General features: G+C 38.3%; 1 protein-coding gene across 14 annotated transcripts in view; it reads left to right on the top strand.

The window, feature by feature from the left end:
* Calcoco2 (calcium binding and coiled-coil domain 2) overlaps window positions 1–23,614 on the top strand; it is a 32,835-nt gene extending 9,221 nt beyond the window's left edge. For 4 of the 14 annotated variants that reach the window (XM_058571537.1, XM_058571535.1, XM_058571536.1 and 1 more), the window contains 13 exons: window positions 4,403–4,505; window positions 4,649–4,782; window positions 6,850–6,975; window positions 9,194–9,282; window positions 9,509–9,578; window positions 10,752–10,874; window positions 11,154–11,240; window positions 13,540–13,698; window positions 14,760–14,855; window positions 16,950–17,085; window positions 18,974–19,002; window positions 19,245–19,340; window positions 19,959–23,614. In XM_058571537.1, the coding sequence (XP_058427520.1) occupies window positions 4,403–4,505; window positions 4,649–4,782; window positions 6,850–6,975; window positions 9,194–9,282; window positions 9,509–9,578; window positions 10,752–10,874; window positions 11,154–11,240; window positions 13,540–13,698; window positions 14,760–14,855; window positions 16,950–17,085; window positions 18,974–19,002; window positions 19,245–19,340; window positions 19,959–20,135 (1,425 nt within the window). In that variant the 3' untranslated portion in view covers window positions 20,136–23,614. Of the gene's footprint in view, window positions 1–4,402; window positions 4,506–4,648; window positions 4,783–6,849; window positions 6,976–9,193; window positions 9,283–9,508; window positions 9,579–10,751; window positions 10,875–11,153; window positions 11,241–13,539; window positions 13,699–13,958; window positions 14,168–14,759; window positions 14,921–16,949; window positions 17,086–18,973; window positions 19,003–19,244; window positions 19,341–19,958 lie in introns of those variants that run through there. The other 10 variants (XM_058571538.1, XM_058571540.1, XM_046420412.2 and 7 more) reach the window with 10 other exon arrangements.
* Window positions 23,615–24,554: the final 940 nt, after the last annotated feature.

Here is a 24,554-nt window from a genome sequence, read left to right as displayed (position 1 = left end):
AAGTTTTATTATGCTTTCAAAGACCAAATATAAATGCTTTTTAGATGATCCAATTTTGAAATATTCATCTATGATTTGATTGATTTGGGTGACCCCTTATATAATTTTTGTGACTTTAAATATTACTTTATCCATCCCTTATTTGGTACAGTGTTTAATTTGTTTTAATATGAATATTAAAAATATGAAAAGGTTGAGAAATTACCTGATTTGAAATCCTGCATCCAAAAAGTTTGTTCCTGGGGCTGGGAATGTGGCTCAAGTGGTAACACGCTCGCCTAGCATGCATAAGGCACTGGGTTCGATTCTCAGCACCACGTAAAAATAAAAAAAGATATTGTGTCCACCTAAAACTAAAAATGAATATTTAAAAAAAAATTTGTTTCTGAATTAATGTGTCTTATTTCTTCCAAGGACAAAAATTTATGAGCTCCTTCAGTGACCTCTTCCAGTGTCTAATCATCCTGTCAGTTCAAGTATAGAAATTTTAAAGATTTTAATAAACTTAGTCTTTATATATCACCTTCCCCTGCTTTCTCTATCTCTTATGTCTGTATGTGTGTGTCTCTCATACACACGTACACATACATATATATGTATATTCCCCATAATAATAAATCTTCCAATTTCCAGAGATAGGAGATAAAAGTCAAATTTAAGTAATTTACATTACTAACTCCCAACATCAGTGACTTTTGATTTGACATTTTACTATGTGCCTGTTTGCCGATGCTGTTCATCTTGAAATCAAACACCATTTTTTACTGTAGTGTGAAGGAACTATGGCTTATTTACATCCCTCAGTGAATTCCTTTTTCTTAATTGTTTGAAAGACCAAGACAAGACTGATGTTTGGAGATAGAGATAGTAAACAACCAACAGGACATTGTCATCAGACTAAGAGGTATTCCAACACAGAAAATGGACACTCTATAGTGTTTTTTGTCTTGGAAAGAAGGTAGTAGCTATTGTTTTTCTTTTCCATATATAACAAAGCATACAGAGCAGTGTTATCTAATAGAACTTTCTGCAGTATCTTTGTTATTCATTACAGTAGCTGCTAGCCACATGTGGCTATTAAGCATTTAAAATGTGGCTAGTGTGGGGCTGGGGATGTGGCTCAAGTGGTAGCGCGCTCGCCTGGCATGCGTGCGGCCCGGGTTCGATCCTCAGCACCACATACAAACAAAGATGTTGTGTCCACCGAAAAATAAATAAATAAATATTTAAAAAAAAAAAAATGTGGCTAGTGTGACTAATTGGATTTTAACTTTTTAAATTTTAATTAATGTAAATTAATTAAATTTAAACATCCTTTTGTCATTAGTAGTTGTTATGGGATGGTGCAGGTATAGATAATTTAAAAAAAAGAATGATTTAATTATTAGCCTTGTTAATGTAACATACAATTTCTTTTTTGTTGTTGTTGCAACATGGTTATATTTCTTAGGCTGATTTCATTCCCCAAGCATTCAGCAACTGCCAATGAGGACTTTATAATAAACCAAATGAAAATCTTACGCTGTTTAAATTTATTTATTTTCAGTGTTGGGGATTGAACCCAGGGGCACACTACCACTGAGCCATATCCCTATCCCTTTTTATTTTATTTTGAAGCAGGATCTCTCTAAGTTACCTAGAGCCTTGCTAAGTTGCTGAGGCTGGCTTTGAACTTGCAGTCCTTCTGCCTCAGCCTCAATGGGAATACAGGTGTGCACCATGCCCAGCTCTCTGGTTCTCCTTAAGGCAGGCCAGGTCTAAATAATTCACAGGTTATGGGTTTTTTTTTTTTTTTTTTTTTTATTGTTGTTGTTGTTGTTCTTTTTCCTGGTGCTTTGAATTGAACCCAGGGCCTTGTGCATGCTAGGAAAGTACTTTTATCGTTGAGCCACCTCCCCATCCCTTCTAATGCTTTTTAAAACCAGATGTTTAAAAGCATTTTTAAAAAACACATCTATATTTGGGATGTTTTGTGCACTTCATATGTGTTACCCTACCTCAATAAAGAAGTAATGGTTGCCAGGCAAGGTTGTGTAGGTTTGTAATCCCAGCTAGGAGGCTGAGGTAGAAGGATCACAATTTCAAGGCCAACCTGGGCCACTTATTAAGACCCTGTCTCAAAATAAATAAAAAGGACTAGGGACTTAGTACAGTGGTAAAGTGCCTCTGGATTCAGTCCCTAGTACCAGAAGAAAAACAGTAGTAATGGTTAATCCAAAGAAGGGATTCTAATATTTATTGTCCATAAAGCTATTGACTTGAGCACCATCCTGAGGACACACTTATGAACTAGACCTTTGTGTATGCTTTAATTTGATCCTTACAACACAGGAGCCTTCTTGAGGTGAGTGGTCTTTAATGCACAGATGAGTAAAATGAATATCCTTGAGAGATGGTGACTTTCTCCAGGTCTCAAAGTAACAAAGTGGTAAAGCAAGTTATTTTGACTCCCAAGCCTCTGCTTTTTCTCCTCTATTCTGCTAAATTCCTTTGAATAACAGGCGATGAATTAAAGAATCAAAGAGTTTCTTTTAAATTTTTGACCCTGATATCTCACTTCTAAAGCTCTCCTAGTGTTCCTTCACTATAGCTTTAATCAGACTGTCACCCCTAATATTGGTAGTTCATGGCACCAAGTAGGCACGCAATAAATTTTTTTTGATGCATGCAGTGTGTTACTTCTTCTAATTATAGTCACAGCTACCACCAGTGATAGAGCCTGAAGGAGGTAGGAGTTAGCTCTCCTTCCTTTAAGAAACAATGGCAGAGGGGATATAATCATCCTGTGCAAGTAGAAGAGCCAAAGATAGGAATTGTAGGTAGATAGAAATTGTTTCCTTGTTCCAAGGCAGCCATAATTCTTAGGCCTGCCTGATGATATTTCGGTCACAGTGCATTAAGAAACTCCAGGATGTGAATGAGGATTCTATAAAATTCCTGCTTCCTGTACCACCACAGGCTGCAGTGGCTCTGAGATGTTTACAGCAACGGGGTATATTAGCAAGACTCTAAAAGATGCCCTAGTATTTTCTGGTGAGCTTTGGGTATAGCCTTTTCAACCTTGTTCCAGTTCCTTGATATATAAAAATGGAGTTTATTTTTAGTTATTTCTTTTCCCACTGGGCACAGGCAGGATCAAAATATGACAATAAAAGTGATTTTGCTTCTCATTTGTTGAGTGTTCTCCCTTTAAAAATACAATTGCTCTCTTTCTATTCTCGAGTGTCCTTTTATCTTCCAGATAAGTTTTGAGCCATCTTTTACACCTTTTCACGTTTAGTAAGAGTATTTTATATTTAGCCAGCTTTCTGCTCTAAGGCATCTTTTGCTATATCTTTTTTTTTTTTTTTTTAATCATCATTTTCAAGTCACAAGTTGTTTATTCCAAACTCTAGAGAGGAAGAGAAAGAACTGGACTTTTTTCGGCGGACACAACATCTTTGTTTGTATGTGGTGCTGAGGATCGAACCCGGGCCGCACGCATGCCAGGCGAGCGCGCTACCGCTTGAGCCACATCTCCAGCCCAGCTTTTGCTATATCTTTATGTCATACAATTTATTGTATTCAATACCTAGAAGAAGCCATTATTACTACCAGATTTTTATTATCTTTATCACCAAAAAGCTTTCACTGAGCATGCATTAAGAAAAACACTGAAGACAAAGCTTTATAGATCTAGACTGTCTCATCTGGTGTCTCATAATCTAAGAACATTCTTACTCTTGCCCCTCTACCCCCAACACACATATTTTTTTAGCATGCATTTAAAAATAACAGGTTGGTATGTGAAGAGGCTGAATTGAACACAGTAGAGGACAAACAAATGGAGAGGGCAAGTTAGCAAGTTAGAAATGCTTTCTGATTTAGAAGTGTTTTCTTTGTTGTTGTTGCTTGTTTGTTTGTTTGTTTGTGTGTGTTTGTTTATGTGGTGCTGGGGATTGAACCCAGGTTCTTGTGCATGTTAGGCAAGCATTCTACCAACTGAGCTATATCCCCAGCCCCTGATTTAGAAGTTCTAAGAGCACCTTTGCAAGAAGATAGTGGGATCTAGGTTCATAGACCCAGAACCATTTTACCCCATCATTCTCAGCTTTGTGTCTGACTTGGAGATAGAATTTGGAGCTCATGTCCTGGGTGTTCATTGACGAGCCAGTTTTTAATCCTTCTAAACTGGTATTTTGAACTCTGTGTATGCATCTCAATTTTTAGTTTTATTAAACATTATTCCATATAAAGTTGTCATAGTCAAAAAAAACGTGAATCTTGTCATAACAAACTTATTCTATTTTATTTTTAACATATACAAGTAAAATATAAGTGCATTTTAAGATGACATAGCCCAGGTAAGACTTTTCCTCCAAGCCCTGTCAGGTGTCAAATGAGACTCTCTTTGTCATTGCAGGTGGGATGGAAGACAACCCGTGAATATTATACCTTCATGTGGGTTGCTTTGCCTAGTGACATAAACAACAAATCAGCCAAACAGCAGGAAGTCCAATTTAAAGGTGAGAAAAATACTAGATCAAAGTGTTGAAAACAGGAGCCAAGACTAATTAATTCCCTTGAATTGAGCTTGCCAGGGCAAATAAAATTACTTCTAGATTTAAACATTTGGAATAGACCTTATTTTGGATTGCTGTGTTTTCAGCTTATTACCTGCCTAAGGATGATGAGTATTACCAGTTCTGTTATGTGGATCAGGATGGTGTGGTCCGGGGAGCAAGTATCCCTTTCCAGTTCCGTCCAGAAAGTGAGGAGGACATCCTGGTTGTTACTACTAAGGTCTGTAATCATCTCAAACCCTTTCTGATATAGAGTAATAGTTGAAATAGGGTAGAATTTGAGTCAGGAAGGCCTTATCTTTTTTTAATCCAGACCAGGGATTGAACCCAAGGGTGCTTAACCACTGAGCCACATCCCTAGCCGCCTTCTTTTTTTTTTTTTTTGTAGATGGACACAATGCCTTTATTTTATTTCTTTATATTTATGTGGTGCTGAGGATCAAACCCAGTGCCTCACATGTGCGAGGCAAGCCCTCTACAATTGAGCCACAACCCCAGCCCCACCACCCAGCCCTTTTTTATTTTGAGAAAGGAGCTTTCTAAGTTGCTTAGAGCTCCGCTAAGTTACTGAGGCTGCCTTTGAACTTGCGATCCCCCGGCCTTAGCCTCCTGAGCCACTGGGAGTATAGGTATATGCCACTACACCCGGCAAATCAATAGGCTTTATAGAATTATGGAGGGCGGGTATGGGGCATTGAACCCAGGGAAGCTTAACCACTAAACCACATACCCAGCCTTTTTTAATTTTTTTTTTTATATTTTGTAGTTGTGGATGGGCATAATGCCTTTATTTTATTTGTTAATTTTTATGTGGTGCTGAGGATCAAACCCATTGCCTCATGCGTGCTAGGCAAGCGCTTTGCCACAGAGCTACGGCCTCAGCCCATCAGCCCTTTTTTAATATTTTGTTTAGAGACAGGGTCTCACTGTGTTGCTAGGCTGGCTTTGAATTTGTGATCCTCCTGCCTCAGCCTCCCAACACTGGTGGGATTATAGGCATGCACCACTGCACCCTGAAAGGCTTTATAGAATATTTAACAGATACTGTTGGGAAAAACCTATATAGTACCCACTTTAACCCACCAAGGAATATTAAAAAGAATCATAATAATAAGTGAATTCTCCCATCTCTAGAAGTTTTTGTAACTTAGTTGGCATTCAGTTATTCCCTTAACTTTTCTAGGTACTTAATTTTTGTCATCTGAGCGTACTACGACAACTATAAATGTACAGGCTCCACTGAGGAGAGAAGCACCAAGTAGTCTTCTTTGTATCTCTCAATTCTGACCCAGTGCCTATCATACATGATTATTAGATTCATTAACTTACTCACCTGTCAGGACACTTATTTTTCATCTAGCACTATGGTAGACAGTAGGGAGGCTATGAAAAACCAGTTAAAATACTAACTGCTGGGTGCTGCGGAGCACACCTGTAATCCCAGTGGCTCGGGAGGCTGAAACTGGAGGATCTCAAGTTCAAAACTAGACCCAGCAATTTAACAAAGCCAAAAGCAACTTAATGAGATTCTATATCAAAATAAAATATAAAAAAGTGCTGGGGATGTGGCTCAGTGGTTAAGTGTCCATGAGTTCAATACCTAGTACCGAAGGACAAAAAAAAAGACTAGCTGGGTCAGGCGTGGTGGCACACGCCTGTAATCCCAGCAGCTCGGGAGGCTAAGACAGGAAGATCGCTAGTTCGGCCAGCCTCAGCAATGGTGAGGCCCTAAACAACTCAGTGAGACCCTGTCTCTAAATAAAATACAAAACATAGGGCTGGGCATGTGGCTCAGTGGTCAAGTGCCCCTGAATTCAATATCTGGTACTCCCCGCCTCCCCCCCCAAAAAAAAAACTATACCAGCTGGGCATTGTGATTCACATATGTAATCCCAGTGGTTAAGAAGACCGAGGCAGGAGGACGGCAGGTTTGAAGCCAGCTTCAGCTCAAGGTCCTAAGCAACCTAGTGAGACTTTGTCTCAAAATAGAAAGGGGTGGGAAAGGATGTGGCTCAGTGGTTAAGCACCCTTTGAGTTCAATCCCTGGCACTAAATAAATAAATAAATAAATACTCACTGTACCTGGCCTCAAGTCCTTTAAGAAAGACAAATAATACTATGTATCTACAAGAAGAATCTGCATATACCTTTGCTTGCATACATACTGAGGAGCTGCTGCCATTGGGGTACATAAATGTCATTCCAGTGAGTGGAAATCATACCTTCACCGTCCCAACATATGGGGATTTTTTTACTAGAATATAGTTTGTGGAATGTTCTTTTGTAGGGAAAGGTAGAAGAGATTGAACAGCACAACGAGGAGCTTTGCAAAGAAAACCAGGAACTGAAGGACAGCTGTGCCAGCCTCCAGAAGCAGAACTCAAGCATGCAGGCTGAGCTCCAAAGGAAGCAGGTGTGGCTGCTAGTTAAAGGTGAACTTGGAACATGGAGATCAGAATTGGATAGTATCTCTTGCCTAGCACTGTTTTCTGTCTTGCTTGTGAATCCCTTATTCCAATATCTTTGAATAGGCACTGTTAAAAGTTTTATATGGATTATTTTGTTTATAATAAAAATGAAAATTAACTTTCCTCAACCTGAGGATTACTCATTATGGAATTGTGGCACTATTATCCCAATTTTATAGATGCATAATCTGAGATTTAGGAGGGGTAAATAATCAGTGATGGAACCCAGATTCAAACTCAGTCTTTTTCTGCCTTTTGCATATTTATAATTTGAAATGTTTTCTTTGATTGACTACAATGTAAAAATCAAGAGGGAGAAGAGTTAGTATACAGGTGAAGTTATAGATTGTTTAAACTCTTTGCTATTTCTCCTCCTCTGAATCATCCTCCAAATCAGCAGGCAAGGGATGACAGTTGATAATGCTAGAAGCTAAGCAAAAGAAAATTTTCTCTAAAGGCTATAAGCAATAACTTTGGAGCTAAAAGTAGGAAGTTAATGTTGATGTATGGGATTGACTTCGGTGCAAAAGGAAACTAGGAAAGAAAAAACAAATGTCTAGGACCAGTATGGTGGTAGCTAGCCACATTTGACCGTTAAACACTTGAAATTCAGCTGCATTGAGAAGTGTTGTGATCATAACATATACACCAAATTGCAAAGATTTTGTATGAAAAAATAGAAAATATCTCCTTTTTATTGTCAACAAAATTTTATTATGTTGGGCTTAATATATTATTAAAATTAGTTTCATCTATTTCTTTTTAATTTTTTTAATTGTTGATGTACCTTTATTTTATTTGCTTATTTATATGTGGTGCTGGGAATCGAACACAGTGCCTCAGACGTATAAGGCAAGCGCTGTACCGCTGAGCTACAACTCCAGCCCTCTTTTTAATTTTTTTAGTGACTATTAAAATTTATTAATTATATATGTGGCTCTCATTAATTTATAGGATAGCACCATTTTAGAAGAAAAGCAACTTTACCTATTTTGCCCACTGCAGAACAGTTTATAGTGTGTAACTGACACTTAATAAATATTTGTCTAATGAATTAATGGATAAATATAAGCTCCTGTGGATGTAAAATTAAGGTTTTTTGTTTTGTTTTGTTTTGTTTGTTTTTTAGTTGTAGTTGGGACACAATACCTTTATTTTATTTATTTATTTTTATGTGGTTCTGAGGATCAAACCCAAGGCCTCACACATGCTAGGCGAGCACTCTACCACTGAGCTACAACCCCAGCCCTTAAGGTGGTTTTTGTTTTGTTTTGTTTTAGTACCTAGATTAAACCCAGGACACTTTATCACTGAGCTGTACCCACAACCCTTTTTATTTTTTAGAGCAAGTTCTGGCTAAGTTGCCCAAGCAGGCCTAGAATTTATAATCCTCCTGCCTCAGCCTCCTCAGTAGCTGGGATTACAGGCATGTGCCATCACATCCAGCTAGATGCATTTTTAAGCTGGAAAGAACAGAACTGAGGATGTAGCTCAGTGGTAGATCACTTGCTTAACATGTGTGAGGCCCTAAGTTTGATCTTCAGCACCACACACACAAAAAAATTAAAATGTACAAATCTACATATACACACACATACATAATTATAGGGAGAGAGAGAGATAGAAAAAACATAACTAAAAATATTTTCATCATGGGTGAAGTAGCACACTCCTATAATCCCAGCAGCTTGGGAGGCTGAGATAGGAAGTTCATGAATTCAAGAGCAACTCGACAAAAGCCTGTCTCTAAAAAAAATAAATAAATAAAAAATAAAAGCTGGGGAGGTGACTCAGTGGTTAAGCGTCCCTGGGTTCAATCCCAGTACCAAAAAAAAAAAATTTTTTTTTCATATGGAAATGTCTTTTTTTTAAAAAAAAAAATTTATTTATGTATCTTTAGTTTTTTTAGGTGGACACATTTTTTTTTTTTTTTTATGTGGTGCTGAGGATTGAACCCAGTGCCTCATGCATGCCAGGCGAACACTCTATCACTGAGCCAAACCCCAACCCCACATATGGAAATGTCTTTACTTGGATATTTCTTTACTGCTGTATCATGCTATGCTTAATATAAGTAAGTTCTCAATAAATATTTGTTGGCTGCCTAAGATAATGAAGTGTCTTAGAAATTATCTGTTCCTTTGATGATGTTTCAATTTATAGGAGGAGCTGGAGACTCTACAGAGTATCAATAAGAAATTGGAACAGAAAGTGAAAGAGCAGAAAACCTGTTGGGAAACTGAGCTGCTTCAGTGAGTGTGTCTTACAATTCTTAGATAGGAGGAACTGCTGTGTTAATAGGCACCCTTATGCAGAGTCAGATCATATTTCTAGAATTTATTATAGAACATGTCTGTTGACAATGATAGATGTGATCAACTGCAGGCTTAGAGCCAAGCTAGGTTTAAATCATTTAAACCCAGAAGGAGCCAACCTAGAAACAGTGAATATTTTAATTTGTTATCTTCATCTCCACAGACTGAAAGAACATAACCAGAAAGTGTCCTCAGAAAATGAGAAGATGGGAATCAGAGTGGATCAGCTTCAGGTAGGTAATGTCACAATTTTGCCAAAGGATGTTTCCTTAGCTTTGCCACCACCCTAATCTGGTGGCCTGGGAAGATGCATTTCATCATAGTAAGTGCCAAATGGCATACCTTTCAAAGCATCAGACTAAAGTTTCAGGTTATGTATTTTCCATTCTTTTTTTTTTTTTTTTTTAAATATACAGTTTTGACCGCTTTTCATCTCTTCATATCTTTTTTTTTTAAGAGAGAGAGAATTTTTTAATATTTATTTTTTAGTTTTTGGCAGACATAACAACATCTTTGTATGTGGTGCTGAGGATCGAACCTGGGCCGCACTCATGCCAGGCGAGCGCACTCCCGTTTGAGCCACATCCCCAGCCCCTGTATTTTCCATTCTTGAACCAGGTGACTCACACACACACACACACACACACACATACATATATTTTTAAAATAGTTATAGCCCACAAGTAATTGAGTAGCTCATTCAATTTTTTTGTATCATAAACTCTTAAGATGGATGACGGTCATCTATACCATGGTTTTCAAACCCTTTTATTTTAGCTATAAAATCTTTTTTTTTTTTTCCTTTTTTAAAATTTATTTCTTACATACATGACAATAGTGGAGTGCATTACATTCATAATTATCCATTCACAGCACAATTTTTGTAACTCTGTATATAAAGTATGTTCACACCAAATCATGCCATTATACATGAGCTCTCTTATTATTTTTTTGCATACAATTCTTAATACACCTTTATACCACCATTTATCATATCTCTGTTTGTATATAAGGTATGTTGACACCAAATTCACATTTTCATACATGTATATTATATAATGATGGGGGTCTCTTTCCACCATCCATGCCATAAAATCTTTTCAGGCAAAATCTTACTCAAAAGCTTGTAATGTAAAGCAGATAGCAGAACTGCTGTCATTTTTAGGAATCTGTGCCTTAAAGAAGGGCTTTAATGTAAAGAGTGGTTCATTTTATTTCACTTAGGTGAGTCTTAGATTCTTAGGAATTAAGGTATAGCTGAAAAGTAAGAGTTCTAAGGGATTTTTTGGCAGTTGAGAGTTACTAGGGAAACATATTCCTTTGTTTTTACATATTAAAGTTTTGGCATTGTTCCTGGTTAGTTTTCCTTTTATATCTTGATGTTGTATTCACTGTTTTTGCTTTAGGCCCAGCTGTCAACTCAAGAGAAGGAAATGGAAAAGCTTGTTCAGGGAGATCAAGATAAAGCAGAACAGTTGGAACATCTGAAAAAGGAAAATGACCAACTCTTTTTCAGTTTGACTGAACAGGTAGAATCATGGAAGAAAATAGCATTTTTAGGCATTTATAAGAAAATATTCATTGTTCTTTCTTTATCACATACATAAATATCTCTGATTATGAGAAATGTCTCAGAAGAAGCCATCTTATGCAAGCTTATCTCATGACTTTATAGACAACTAAGAGATAGCTTTCCCTCTGTATTCTGCTTGTTCATGAGTTTAGCAGGCACGTCCCCAGTATGTGGGGGTGTATGTGTGTGTATTTTTTTTCTTGTCAGTAATATCAAAATCTGTTTTTTTGTGCAGAGGGAGCAACAGAAGAAGCTCCAGCAGATAGTGGAGGATATGAAGCAGAAAGAAACTACTGCAGCGAAGAAACAACAGGAGTTAATGGCATGTCTGTCTTTGCATGACTATGTGGGAGGGAGTCTGAAGAAAGAAGAATGAGGGTCTATTTTCAGATATTGAAGAGGATAAATAAGACAGATTAGAATGGCATTCACTTTTGGTTACTTGCTACCAAAAGGATAGAGAATCTGACATTTACAAAATGTTTAGGAGAGGTGGGCATGTATAACATGTGATGAATGATAAAGGATATTGAGAATTAGACATCCTGACAAGTTACTACTATAGATAGATCCTGGGGCTAGGAATCATACAAAATAACTCCTATTTCCTCCTGTAGGGTTATTGTGGGGCAGACAAATTAATGGTTATAAATAGCTCTATAACAGATAACTCCAACAATTAAAAGTGAATTTTGTTATAATTAATATATAGCAGTTATTATAATTATAAGTCATTCTGGGTTATAGCAATATAATAGTGAAAATCTGACTGATTAATAATTTCTTATAACTAACTAATAATTTCCTGTAATATATTGTTGGAAAAGAAGCCTCATGATGCCGACAGGTACCTGGAAGCTGTATTTATGAATTGCTATAAGGTAGTGAGAAGTCGTACTTGAGGGACAACTATTGCAATGTAACCCACATCATATATACATCATTTATAAGTCAAGTATATTCAGTCAGTTTTTGAGTACCTACTATACATAAGATACAGTAGGCTGAGGAGGGAGGATCACTTGAGCCCAGAAGTTCAAGACCAGCCTGAGCAACAAAGCAAGATCCTATCTTAAAAAACAGATAAAGTAAAAAGAAAGGAAAATGCTTTATTTGGCTTAGGTGGTACCTTTTTAGAAATTGAATTAGTTACCAGAATTGGAAGATAATCTGAGAATTTTTCTCATAAAAAATTACATTTTACCAGGTGAATGTCTATAATTCCAGCAACTTGGAAGGCTGAGGCAGGAGGATTGTAAGTCAAAGCTAGCCTCAGCAATTTAGTAAGGCCCTAAACAACTTAAAAAAAAATTCTTTTTTAAATAAAAAGGACTGGCAAGGGGCTGGGGTTGTGGCTCAGAGGTAGAGTGCTTGCCTGGCATGTGAGAGACACTGGGTTTGATCCTTAGCACCACATAAAATAAAGGTATTGTGTCCACCTATAACTAAAAAATAAATATATTTTTTAAAAAGGGCTGGGGATATGGCTCAGTGGTTAAACTCCTGAGTTCAATCCCCAGTACCCCCTCACACACACAAAAAAAAAATTGTTTCTAGCTTCTTTTGAAAAATTTAGAGTATCAAAACTGAGTCCATGTTCCTTTACAGCAGTGCTGTAACATCTGGTGCTGAGGAGCTACACTCACTTTAGATAGGTTGTGTGTACTCCATTTGACTATAGTCTTCACTGGGTTTTTTTTGTTGTTGTTGTTGTTTGTTTGTTTTTTTTTTTTTACAGTACTGGAAATTGAACCCATGGCCTGGCATATGCTAAGCAAGTGTTCCACCACTGGGCTACATCCTCAGCCCTTTTTAAATTTTGAGACAGGGACTCAGTAAGTTGGAGTGGCTAGCCTCAAACTTGTGATTGTCCTGCTTCATCCATCCTAGTAGCTGGAATAACACACCCAGCTTCACTATTTTTTTATTTGTTTGCTTGTTTGGTGCTGGATATTGAACCCAGTATCTTGTGTATGCTAAGCATGTGTTCTACCACTGAGATACACCCCAGCTCAGTCTTCACTGATAGGTTGCATTCATTTATTTAATTAATTTCCCCACTTGCCTGGTCCCTTAAGCACATTTGAGTTAGTGATGTCTGATTTGGCAAAGAAGTTATTATTATTTTTTTTGATGTTGTTAGCACGTATTAATTGTACAAATTAATGAGTATCACTGTGTTGTTTCTACACATGCATATATTATGTTTATCTTACCTTCTACCCTCTGATTCTCCCTCTCTCTTACTTCCTCCAGACCCCCTTCCCCAGTTCCTAATAGTCTCTAAAGAAATTAGTTTTAATCAATAGTCATTCAAAAGTTGGAAGCTCCCTATGACAGGTCTGGGTTTCTTTGTGGTGTTTGTTTGTTTGTTTAATATTTTTTGGTTGTCACTGGACCTTTATTTTATTTATTTATATGCAGTGCTGAGAATCGAACCCAGTGCCTCACACATGCTAAGCAAGCGCTGTACCCCAAGCCACAACCCCAAACCCCTTCCTTGATTTTTATGGAATATTTTTCAAGACCCAAGTATTCTCCACCTGTTCATTTGCAATTCTTTATTTCTCATGCATCCAGAAAGGCCTCTAACTGTGAGGACTATGTGTCTTATACTTCAGGAGCCTAGGAACAAGAAAACAACAGTGGAGGAGCAGTTAGTACAAGAGGTGGAACGCCTAAAGGCAAAGGTAGAGGCCGGGAAAGCCTGTTTCTTAGAGAAGTACAAAGAGTGCCAACGACTCCACAAACAGATCAGGCAACTCAGGGCTGCTGCACTGGTAGGTGACAGAGATAAGGGGCCCAGGAAAGCAAGGGGTCTGAAGGTTTGTGATTCTTAGACCAAGTCCCCAAAATGTACACCCTTGATAAGGAGAAAATTTTCCTACTAGAAAGGGAGGGATGGAGTGTGAGACCAGAAGCCAGTCTGGGGTATCCCTGGAAATATAGGCCTTAGCTTAGCCATGGGTTTCAGGGAAATTTTTTAACCATTGAGCCGGTTTTGTGCAGACTCAGTCCTTTCTTATTTTTGCCTTTTGAGGAAGTGAAGCAGGACCAGAAGAGCCAGCAGGAGCCAGTGGGGATGGGGAGCAAGGAGCCTGCAGTCAGCACTGTCATCGGGTAGCCCCCTCTCGCATTACTACCTCAGGGTCGGCTAGAAGCGCACAGCAGTTTGGGCACCAGCATTCAAATAAAAAATCTTGGAACAAAAACCACAACTAGTAGGATTAGCTTAAGTGTGTTTGCGAGGTACACGCATGTAGGAGATGGAAAATACTGAAGTATGAACCTAGTTAGGTCAACCAGTCATTCTGGGAAGCTCAAGACCCCAGTCTGGGTTCCTTGCAACCTGGGACAAGTGCCTTCCAGTATTCCTCCTTCTCAGTGGAACTTGAGCCCAGATACCTTTCCTCACCCTGGGAGGGGAATCACACCAACCTAAACCTGAGTGCTACAGGTTTCATGGAGTGAGATACTTACTTATTCAAAATAAACAGGATTGTTTCATGGTTGGGTGGGATTAAACAAGCCCCATTTTAACCCTAATTCTGATATATCAGTCTTAAGGTTTTTCCCCAAGCTTACTTTTTCTCTTTAGTTGCTTACTTACAGCTATACCAAATAAACCCTGGCAATCCTAATGCCAGTTTAGGCCTTCCAGCATTTGGTTAAGTGACTTCTGTAAGTCAATACCCTGTTCATAGTACCACACCTTTCTCTGCAGTCCCTTCTTCTCCACCTCAGTCCCATGCCCTTTGGAAGGTCAGATCCTCTACAGTCTCCCACCAGGGACCCAAGTTGCAATATGTGATCCTAACTCTAATTTTTAAATTATTGGCAGGATGAGAATTTTGACCTGTCAAGAAGACTGAGTGAGAACAAGATTATATGTGATGTTCTGCAGAGAGAGAAAGAGAGAATGGAAAGAGAAAATGATGTAAGTATTTGGAAAAAGGTAGGAAAATCCAGAGTTTTAAGGGGAAAGAGAACAGTGGCTGAAAGATGCAGAAAGTTGAATAAACAGTGGGTGAAACTGTCCCAGATCTAGTTTTCTTATCTACCAGAAAACATCTCTTTGTTCTAAAGGTGAAATTTTTTTGGCATGGCAATAGTCATCTTGAAAGAAGCAGCCATGTTGAAGACCTAACTTACTGCTTTTAACTTCATCATTGTTATAAGTATTGTCTTTGGTGGGGAGGGTGTGATATCCTACATCAAATTTATATTAGTGAGGGGACCCTTTTCCTTAAGCATGACTTTTTCCTTTTTCTCTGTTACCAAACCAGGAGAAGTGGTTGTCTGTGCCAGTGCAGGTCCCATGGTAGGCCCCTACAGATGCTGTGCATTTATTTACTTATCAGTTCATAAACTGATCCAACCAATATTGATTATCTTCTGTGTGTTAAACACTGTTGTTAATATTATTGATTGATTTGATTCACTGATTGCAGTGACAGCAAATACAGTGATGATACTTGAAATCATTCCCATGCCCAGTATCAAAGACCTGTGTATTCTCACTGTTATTATTAGATCCACAGTTCCAGCAGTCCTATATCTTTTTTGAGGGGAGGAGATTGAAGCAAGAAGCCCTGTGCCACTGAGCCACACCCCCAGGTTTATTTTGAGATAGGGTCTTACTAGATTGCTGAGGCTAATCTTGAACTTGCTATCCTCTGAGTCCCTGGGAATACAGGCATGTGCCCCATGTCTACCTCCTACATCTCTATACTTTTGTAACCCTTTCGAGCTATGCCTCAAAGTGACTACTTTTACTTTTTTTTCTTTTCTTTTTAAAATTGTGGCTAAAAAACTATATAACATAAAATGTACTGTTGTAATAATTTCAGTGTGCTATTTTAAGTATGTTCATACTGTATCACATATCTCTAGAACTTTTCATCTTGTAACACTGAAACTCCATAAACACTAATTCCTCCTTCATAATTTCAAGTTTTGATTATATTACTTATGCCAATGTGTTTAATGATAGTAGATGAGCTTTGGGGTCTATTTCTGGTCTTGTCATTTTCATTCTCTTGATTTAGATAATTATTCTTTGAATTTGAAATCCTGTTTTTGTGGTTTGTCTGATGGTTAGGGGTCAGATTATATACTGACCAATCCAGAAGAAGAGGAAGATCTGGTATTTGGAAGCTTTGTACAGAACCGTAGTAAAACCCTCTTAAGATTTTAAGGGAGGGGAGGGGGGATAGTAGAGGATAGGAAAGGCAGCAGAATACAACAGACACTAGTATGGCAATATGTAAATCAATGGATGTGTAACTGATGTGATTCTGCAATTTGTATACGGGGTAAAAATGGGAGTTCATAACCCACTTGAATCAAAGTGTGAAATATGATATATCAAGAACTATGTAATGTTTTGAACAACCAACAATAAAAAAATTTAAAAAGATTTTAAGGGAAATTTATTAATTTTCTTTTTTCTAAAAACTACATGCTATCTGTGCCACTTGTATCTTGTTCTCTCCTCTCTCATTCTTGGCCTTTCTCATTACCTTTCTCCCACCTTCCCTTCTTTCCTTTCATTCTCTCTGGTGGTCCATCCATATGATGGGATAAAATATGAAAAAGGGAAAATTATATCAGATGAATTTTACATTTTGTAAATAAATTGTTCTAAAAAGGAAATTGAAAGAAACATTCTGCTCCCAATAAAATATAACAGTTTCAATCTTAATATATAGCTCTTGCTACCCTCATATGTCCAAAGACTTTTTTTGCACCTTCTCTTTTAGTTTTGGGATACATTAGAGATTTAAAATTCTTTTGGTATTAATATAAATGAAATTTAGTAAATATATTTAAATTCATATATAAAAAGTTTAGATCTTTGGACTGTTGAGGCTATTTGTTCCCTTTCTGAAAAATTTTGGATTATTAGTTATTTGGCTTCATAATTCCACATTATTAATTGAGAACTACTTTAATGGATGTATCCTAGCTGGTTCCTGCTAACCATTCTTTGTTGTTGTCTTTCAATATGTTTTAAATCCTCTATCATTAGCTCTTAAAGAAAGAGAACAGCAGATTGCTGAGTTACATGGGTCTGGATTTTGACTCTTTGCCATGTCAAGTGCCTACTTCAGATCAAGGAGGTGCTGGACAAAATCCAGGTCTTGTCTATGGAAACCCATATTCTGGTAAGACAGTTTTGCCATTCTAACTGGAAAATCCTTGCCTGCATCCCCATCACTAATTTTTTTTTTTTTTTCGCCTGAGATGCTAATTAAGACCAATCTCATTGTTAAGACTTGCTGGGCAGAAACTGAGGACCCAATAGAAAGATTGCCAGAAAAGAAGTGTTAATTGAGAAATAAATCTGAATTGAGAAGACGCAAATCAGATCATTCGCCTAGAGGCAGCAGACACAAATTGAGTCCCGCGGCTATATTCCAAATGTATAAATCAGAGAAATGTCTTTGTGTAGAAGATATACACGTACAAAGTAGAGGATGCTAATTAAGGTTTGGAAAAGCAGGTTATGCTGCCCAGAAACTGGCAGTTATGACAGCTCATTGATGTTCCAACCAAGGGAAGCAGGAGTATGCTCCACTGAGACTCCTGAATAGTAGGACAGGAAATAGGGGTGAAAACCAGTAGTTATTCAAGAACTTAGGGTAATATACTGCTGCCAAACAGGGAGCTTTTCTCCTTTGTTTCCAAAAGCAATGCAAGACTTTGTTGTACAGTTTAAAGCAGTAATGTTATCTTAAGAGTCACAACCAAATCTTTGCAATAGACAGAGAACAGGTTTATTTTTTGTTTAAAGATATTTTTAAGCATCTTTGCATTATCTCTCCTTCCCCCAATATGGCAACCTCAGCAAAAAAGAAATGAAAGGCTATTTCCCTAATAGACTTTCTGGCTGGGGATGAGGGGACTAGTAAAGGAAGCACCTGTATCTCCAAACCAGTCAGCTGGGCTAATGAGACAGATGGCTTGGCAAGAGATGTTTCCACTGGTTGGCATAGTAATGATGATGATGATGTGTATAAGGCCCCTTAAGTTGAGTGCTCTATCCTTCCCAATGTTCCATTGGCTGCTTGGGAATCCAATATCTACTAGAGCTGTCTTCCTAAATCAGCACCTAACACTATGATGTGATAGAAGATTCCATCAAGGAATCTTTTTGTTTTTTCAGTGCTGGGGATTGAACCCTCAAGGGTTGTATACCACTGAGCTATATCCCCAACCCTTTTTATTTTTAATTCTGAGACAGGGTTTCATTAAGTTGCAGAGACTGGCCTGGAACTTGAGTTCCTCCCACCTTAGCCTGCTGAGTTGCTCGGATTATAGGTGTGCACTACTATGTCCAGCCCCTTAAAGGAATCTTTAGAGGATTAAATATCCATGCAGTTTGTTTACTCCGTGAACCCAGCAATCCAGAGAGGTTAAAGGTTTTGGTTATGTTGGATTTGAGGCCCTGGATTCTCTGCTCAGTGCCTTGAATCTCAATGAAAAGTCTCTAGGTAAAGCAGTAGAATTCAAGTGGGTGTTGCTGTCAAGCACAGAATAAAGATAGGGCATCATTCTATTGGCTGAGGTAGAAATCAGGATTCTGACAAAACAGAGATTGATGGTTCCATCTTGCCACAAGAAGTTTTTAATGAATACTTGCCTACAAGAGGTGATAATAGCCTATGAAATTAGTTTCTTGTGTGCTCTATAGATGATCACATTAGCAAATAGAGGAAAGAAGGGTGAATCCCTAATACCAAAAAAAAAAGAGATGTCATTTTTCTCACTCTGAAAATAGGTTTATTGTTTTTTCTGATTATATAACATAAGTTATATAACATAGTTATGAACATATTATTAAAAATAGTTATTGAAAATGCCATTATTTTATTATTTTTTCCTCATATAAATCCCCTCTTTCAGAAGTAAATGGTATATATGAGAAAGAAAGAATCAGAGGCAGTGAGGAGAAAAGAAACAGGGTTTTTACAGAAAATGACTAGTAGGACACAGCTGAGAATCAAGGGATGATTTTTATTTTATTGAAGGAAATTTTTTTATTCTCCTCAGGTATTCAAGAAAGTTCTGCCCCTAGCCTGGTAAGTATTTGAGATGTCCATGTCCATACATGAAATGTCCATATCAAATCCTTAAGAAAATGTCCCTTCCTGGGCTGGGGATGTGGCTCAAGCAGTGGCGCGCTCGCCTGGCATGCGTGCAGACCGTGTTCGATTCTCAGGCACCACATACAAACAAAAGATGTTGTGTCTGCCGAAAACTAAAAAAAGCTAAATATTTAAAAAAAAACTTCTCTCTCTCTCTCTCAAAAAAAAAAAAAAAAAAGAAGGAAAAGAAAATGTCCCTTCCTGCTCCAATTCATGGAAGAACCATTGGGAGAGTGGTTCATTTTGATAATTCCAGAGGTCAAACTCCAAAGGTCAGTAGGATCAGTATGTTCTAAGGCAGCCTGTGGAGGCAGGGAAAAGAAAGCACATTTCATCCATCAGTATTCTGTTCATGATCTCTTCCTGTGAGTTAAGTTTGATAGTGTGACTAGGAAGATGTGAACTAAGCAGCTAGCCAAATAAGGCACATATAGTGCACCTTCTTGTCTGGAGCTATGTTGATTGCTTTAGCAGTATTAGGTCCTTCCTTCCTTCCTTCCTTCCTTCCTTCCTTCCTTCCTTCCTTCCTTCCTTCCTTCCTTCCTCCCTCCCTCTTTCTTTCTGTTGTAGATGAACACAATACCTTTATTTTACTTTATCTTTTTATGTGGTGCTAAAGATTGAACCCCCAGAGCTTCACACATGCTAGGCAAGCGCTCTACCACTGAGCCCCAGCCCCAGCTCTGTATTAGGTCTTTTAAATTCTAGGATTAGAGAAAGCCCCAGGGAGTAACTCCAAATTTGAATCTGTTCATGCATTCACTATTTCTTGAACCCCTATCTTTACTAATCATTATGCAAGGCACTGAGGATACATGGAAAACAAGATGGAACTGTCTCTGCCACACAGAACCCAACATTTTTGCTAACCTCTTTGTACTTCCTCCCAGCTCTCCATCAAGAAATGCTTCACCTGCAAATCAGACTTTGCTGATGAAATCTGTGATCACACCTTGGAGCAGCAGCAAATGCAGACCCTTTGTTTGAATTGTCCAATTTGTGACAAGACCTTCCCAGCAAGAGAGAAGCAGATCTTTGAAGACCATGTGTTCTGCCACTCTCTTTAAGCATCCAAGCCTTTTGGATCTATGCTGTACATAGTTTAGTAGAACATACAGCTTCTACTATGAGTTAAATGAGTCAAGATCCTTCCTAACCTGAAATCATTAGGGATTTACTTAGCTCTGCTGCCTGTAAAGGTGGAGCCATGTCCATTATCTACAAGATGATGTTAAGAGCTTCTGCCTCCATTCTTGTGAGTGACTACCTAAGTCACATAGCTCTAGCTGTATCAGCCTCTCACTTATGTGCCCATTCTTCCTTGGGACCTCAGTACAAGGGCGCCAGGATAGAGTTGACCTGCCTGAGTTGATCTGCCAGAGTTGTTACTAAGTGATTGTCTTCCAAGTTTTCCCATTGCTATTCAAGGTTAGGCCTCAAGTATATTTGTACTCAGTCTTTAGTTCTAACTCTGAGGGCCTCCTCCTCAGGCCTCTTTCTCCAACTGATTGCATTAAACTAACCCAAAATTCAGATGTCCAATTGAATGCTAGAGATTTTTTTAACTCCCAAAAGAAACATTTTGTTCCTGAAACATGGACAGGAAATACTACTTCAGTCTCAGAAAGACTTCTATCTATATAACTGATCGACATTCCTGCTCTTTAATCTTCCTGTGCACATAACTTTTATTGTTGCCCTTTTTTCTCTTTCTTTTAGGTACTGGAATTGAATGCAGGGGTGCTCTACCACTGAGCTAAGCCCCCAGCCCTTTTTATTTTGAAACAGTTTCTTGCTGAGTTGCCCACGCTGGCCTTGAACTTGAATTCTTCTGCCTCGTTCTCCTGAGTCACTGGGATTACAGGCATGCACCACCATACCTGCTTTATTATTGTCTTTCTTTAGTTAGGAGTTGTTGGAAACTGTAGGTTTACAACTTTCTGAACAGTTGAGTTTGGAATATGAATGTCAAAATAATGAGGCTACTATTGTTAATCCCCTCAATACTAAGGGATTTAGGTAATTTAAAATAAACCTTTAGTTTACAGTCTTATTTTTAAGTTTTTGAGTTAAACAAAAGGATAATGGAAAACCCCACAAATGATTTCTCTTCACCTGTTTTAACTGTTCAGTGAGAGTGTCCTGGCAGCTATGTTGCCGTGGGGAGGGATGTGATAAGCATCAGTTTGAGAAATCCGGGGCTCTGCCTTTTTGCTGTAACTTTCCATGTGTTTTTTGAAAAGCATTGTGGATTTTGGCACCCTTTGTGGACTAAGCTCAATGCCCTCCATCCAGATTTGCCTAATTGAACTATAAGAAAGCAATTCCATTTTCTCTCCCCTCGGGAACTGAACAAATGGAAATGACTCCCAGGCAGTCAACCAGCTGGTCACCATAGAGACTTTTACAAAAACTTTTGAATGATGTGAAACATGATGTAATGCATAAGGTTGAGCCAACTCTACCTCTGCATTCCTACTGGGGTTTTCCTGATATGATTGGAGTTGTGCCCTAGACAAACTATTGTCCTAATCACAGCTACTTGCTTTTATTTCTCCTTGATAAAATGAAAGTGAAGCTATGCCACTTCCCTTGTATCATCATTTCAGCAAGAAGTCTATTGCACTCATAAGCCTTTTGTCTCCTTAAGAATCAGATGTGATGTGAACCCAGCCCCAGCTCCACAATAAAAATATAATGGGGAGATGGAAATTAAGGAGTTTTACTGGAGCATACCCTTCCTCCCTGCAAAATTTCTGATGCTCCCCAGATAGTTCCTGTGAAGAATTGCAGTTTCATTTATTTTGTACTAGTCAGCTCTTAATTAAGCACATGAATGGAGAGGAGCAGTGGTGCACATAATCCAAATCAGTGAATTATCATTTTCTGGTGAATTACCCACCCTTTGCCCCTGCTACCCTGAGGGTTACCATGATTATCAATAGCAGCAGGAGCCCTTCCACAGGCTTGGTGAAAAAAAAAAAAAAATGGTTGAGGTGATAATGATCCTTTTTGCTGGGTGTAAAACAAAGCATCTTTAACCACTGTTCATTATCCCCAGCTGCTCTTACCAAGGCTGTGAAGGGAAATTATGCTTCAGGCAGCTAGTAGTGGTAAAGGAAACAATCATTCTTACATAATCCACTGCCCATCCCAGCCTTCCCGCTTTCCTCTGCTGTCCTCCCTCCCCCCCACATTTTATAGTTGTGGAATACCTGTAAAAACAGCAAGAGGGTATGAGAGCAAATAGTATTTATACCTAAACTTAATTTTTAAAAAAAAAATCTTTCTAGTTATTATGGCAACAGGTTTTCCTTCCAAATTCATTGTTCCCCAGTCTATTATAATATTTTTGCATTCCCTCATCATACTTACTTGATGAACAGTGGAAAGTCACCTTGACACATGTGAGTGTGAAAGAGTGGTAAAAGAAAGCTAGCCTAGATCAGAAAGAGTTGGCAACATATTTAGTAAACCTAGGCCTAAAGAACACCTACAGCTTTTAACCCCTTTTCTCTGGTCTTGCTAAAAACTGGGATGAAATGTGACTGCCACAATGTCACATTTCAAATATGATTTGATTTTCTGCCATGGCAGTGAGTTACACTAAGCTAAGCATTATCTAACCTGGTCTCCTAGCAACAAGTATAGATGAAATAGGTTAGGGTAAAGAGGTGCAGCTCATTTCCTAGGAAAGTAGCAAAGTGGACCCTATTGGAGATGAAACCCAAAGAGATACTCACCTAGTTGCCCTAAGTAAACCAAGAATATCCCATAAACTCAGGAAAGTTATACTGACCCCCATGCCCTCCTCAGCTGATTTTATAACTATTCATGTCTTTACATTCATATAATTTATAGTTGACAATGTATTTCATATATTCCCTGTGTACCTCTCATAATCTTCCTAGCCGTGCAGCTATTAATTTTCATTTTTATTGATTAATAAATTGAAATATGGAGAAATAATTTGCCAAAATTGGAAACAAGCCAGGCGTTGTGGTGCATACCTATAGTCCCAATGACAGCGTAGGCTGAGGCAAGAGGATAACAAGTTGAAGGTGAACCTAGCAAGGCCCTCAGCAGTTTAGTAAGACCCTATCTCAGAAAGGCCTGGGGATGTACTTCAGTGGTAGAGCAACCCTAGGTTTAGTTCCCAGTATCAAAAGACAAACTCAAATATCCATTGGCTGATAAAATGATGAATAGAATATGGTGTATTTAAACAATGGAATATTCTTTAGCAATAAAAAGAAATGAAATACAGATATACACTACAACATGAATGAACCTTGAAAACAAGCTAAGCAAAAAATGCCAGTCATGTAAGATTTCATATTGTATAATTTATATGAAATGTCCAGAATAGGCAAATCTATAGAAACAAAATAGATTAATGGTATCTTGGGGTTAGGGGGAAATGGGGAGTGATTACTACTAATGGGTATGGAGTTTTCTTTGGGAATAAAGGAAATGTAAAATTGACAACTCTGAGTATACCAAAAAACATTGAATTGTACATTTTAAATAGATGTATTTTATGTTATGTGGATTATATCTCAAGTTGTTGGTGTGTGTGTGTGTGTGTGTGTGTGTGTGTGGAGTGGTGGGGGTCAAACCCAGAGCCTCATGCATGCCAGGCAAGTACTCCTCTGGCAACATCTCCAGCCCATCAAGTTGTTATATTTCTAAATTTTAAAAAATAACTTACTGGGCTGGGGATATGGCTCTGTGGTAGAGTGTCTGCCTGGCATGCATGAAGCCCTGGGTTCGATCCCTAGCACTGCAAATACAGATACACAACAAAGCTTCCTGTTTAAGTGGCTGGGGCTGGGGCTCAGTGGTAGTGCATTTGCCTGGCGTGTGTGAGGCACTGGGTTCAATTCTTGGCACCATGTATAAATAAGGTCTATCAACAACTAAAAAATTTTTTAAAAATAAATAATAACTTACTAAGAGCTGGCATGCGCCTGTAATCCCAGCAGCTCAGAAGCCTGAGGCAAGAGGATTGTGAGTTCAAAGCCAGCCTCATCAAAATCTAGGCACTAAACAATTCAGTGAGACCCTATCTCTAAATAAAATACAAAATAGGGCTGGGGAATGTGACTCAGTGGTTGAGTGCTCTGAGTTCAGTCCCTGGTACCCACCTGAAAAAAAAAAAAAACCCTAAGGTTATACATGCACAGCAACACGTTGAACTTGGGCTTATTACTCTTAGTTCAGGATAACCACTGCCACAACCATCTTGGGTCCTCCCCTATTTTGGGCTGGCAGCAGGCTTCAGTTTCAGTTGCAGAGGAATCAAGATTAACAGGACCAGGGCAATCAGTGATAGCCTACCATTTGGCCAGCAGCATTAGTGGTTTCTGTTTAGGAATATCTATTCTGTGGAGATGGATGTACCCAATAAAGTTAGGGGAAGGAATCATCAGCCCACAAATCCCAGGTAATCACATTAAGAGATCCAGCCTGCTCTGCCTAATGTT

Source organism: Marmota monax, unplaced genomic scaffold (genome assembly GCF_021218885.2).
Source record: "Marmota monax isolate L192 unplaced genomic scaffold, Marmota_monax_Labrador192_F-V1.1 WCK01_AAM20220418_F8-fsc00064, whole genome shotgun sequence".
Classification (NCBI taxonomy): Eukaryota; Metazoa; Chordata; class Mammalia; order Rodentia; family Sciuridae; genus Marmota; species Marmota monax.
Note: the sequence above shows the minus strand (reverse complement) of the source record. Positions and strands in the feature narration are given on the sequence as shown.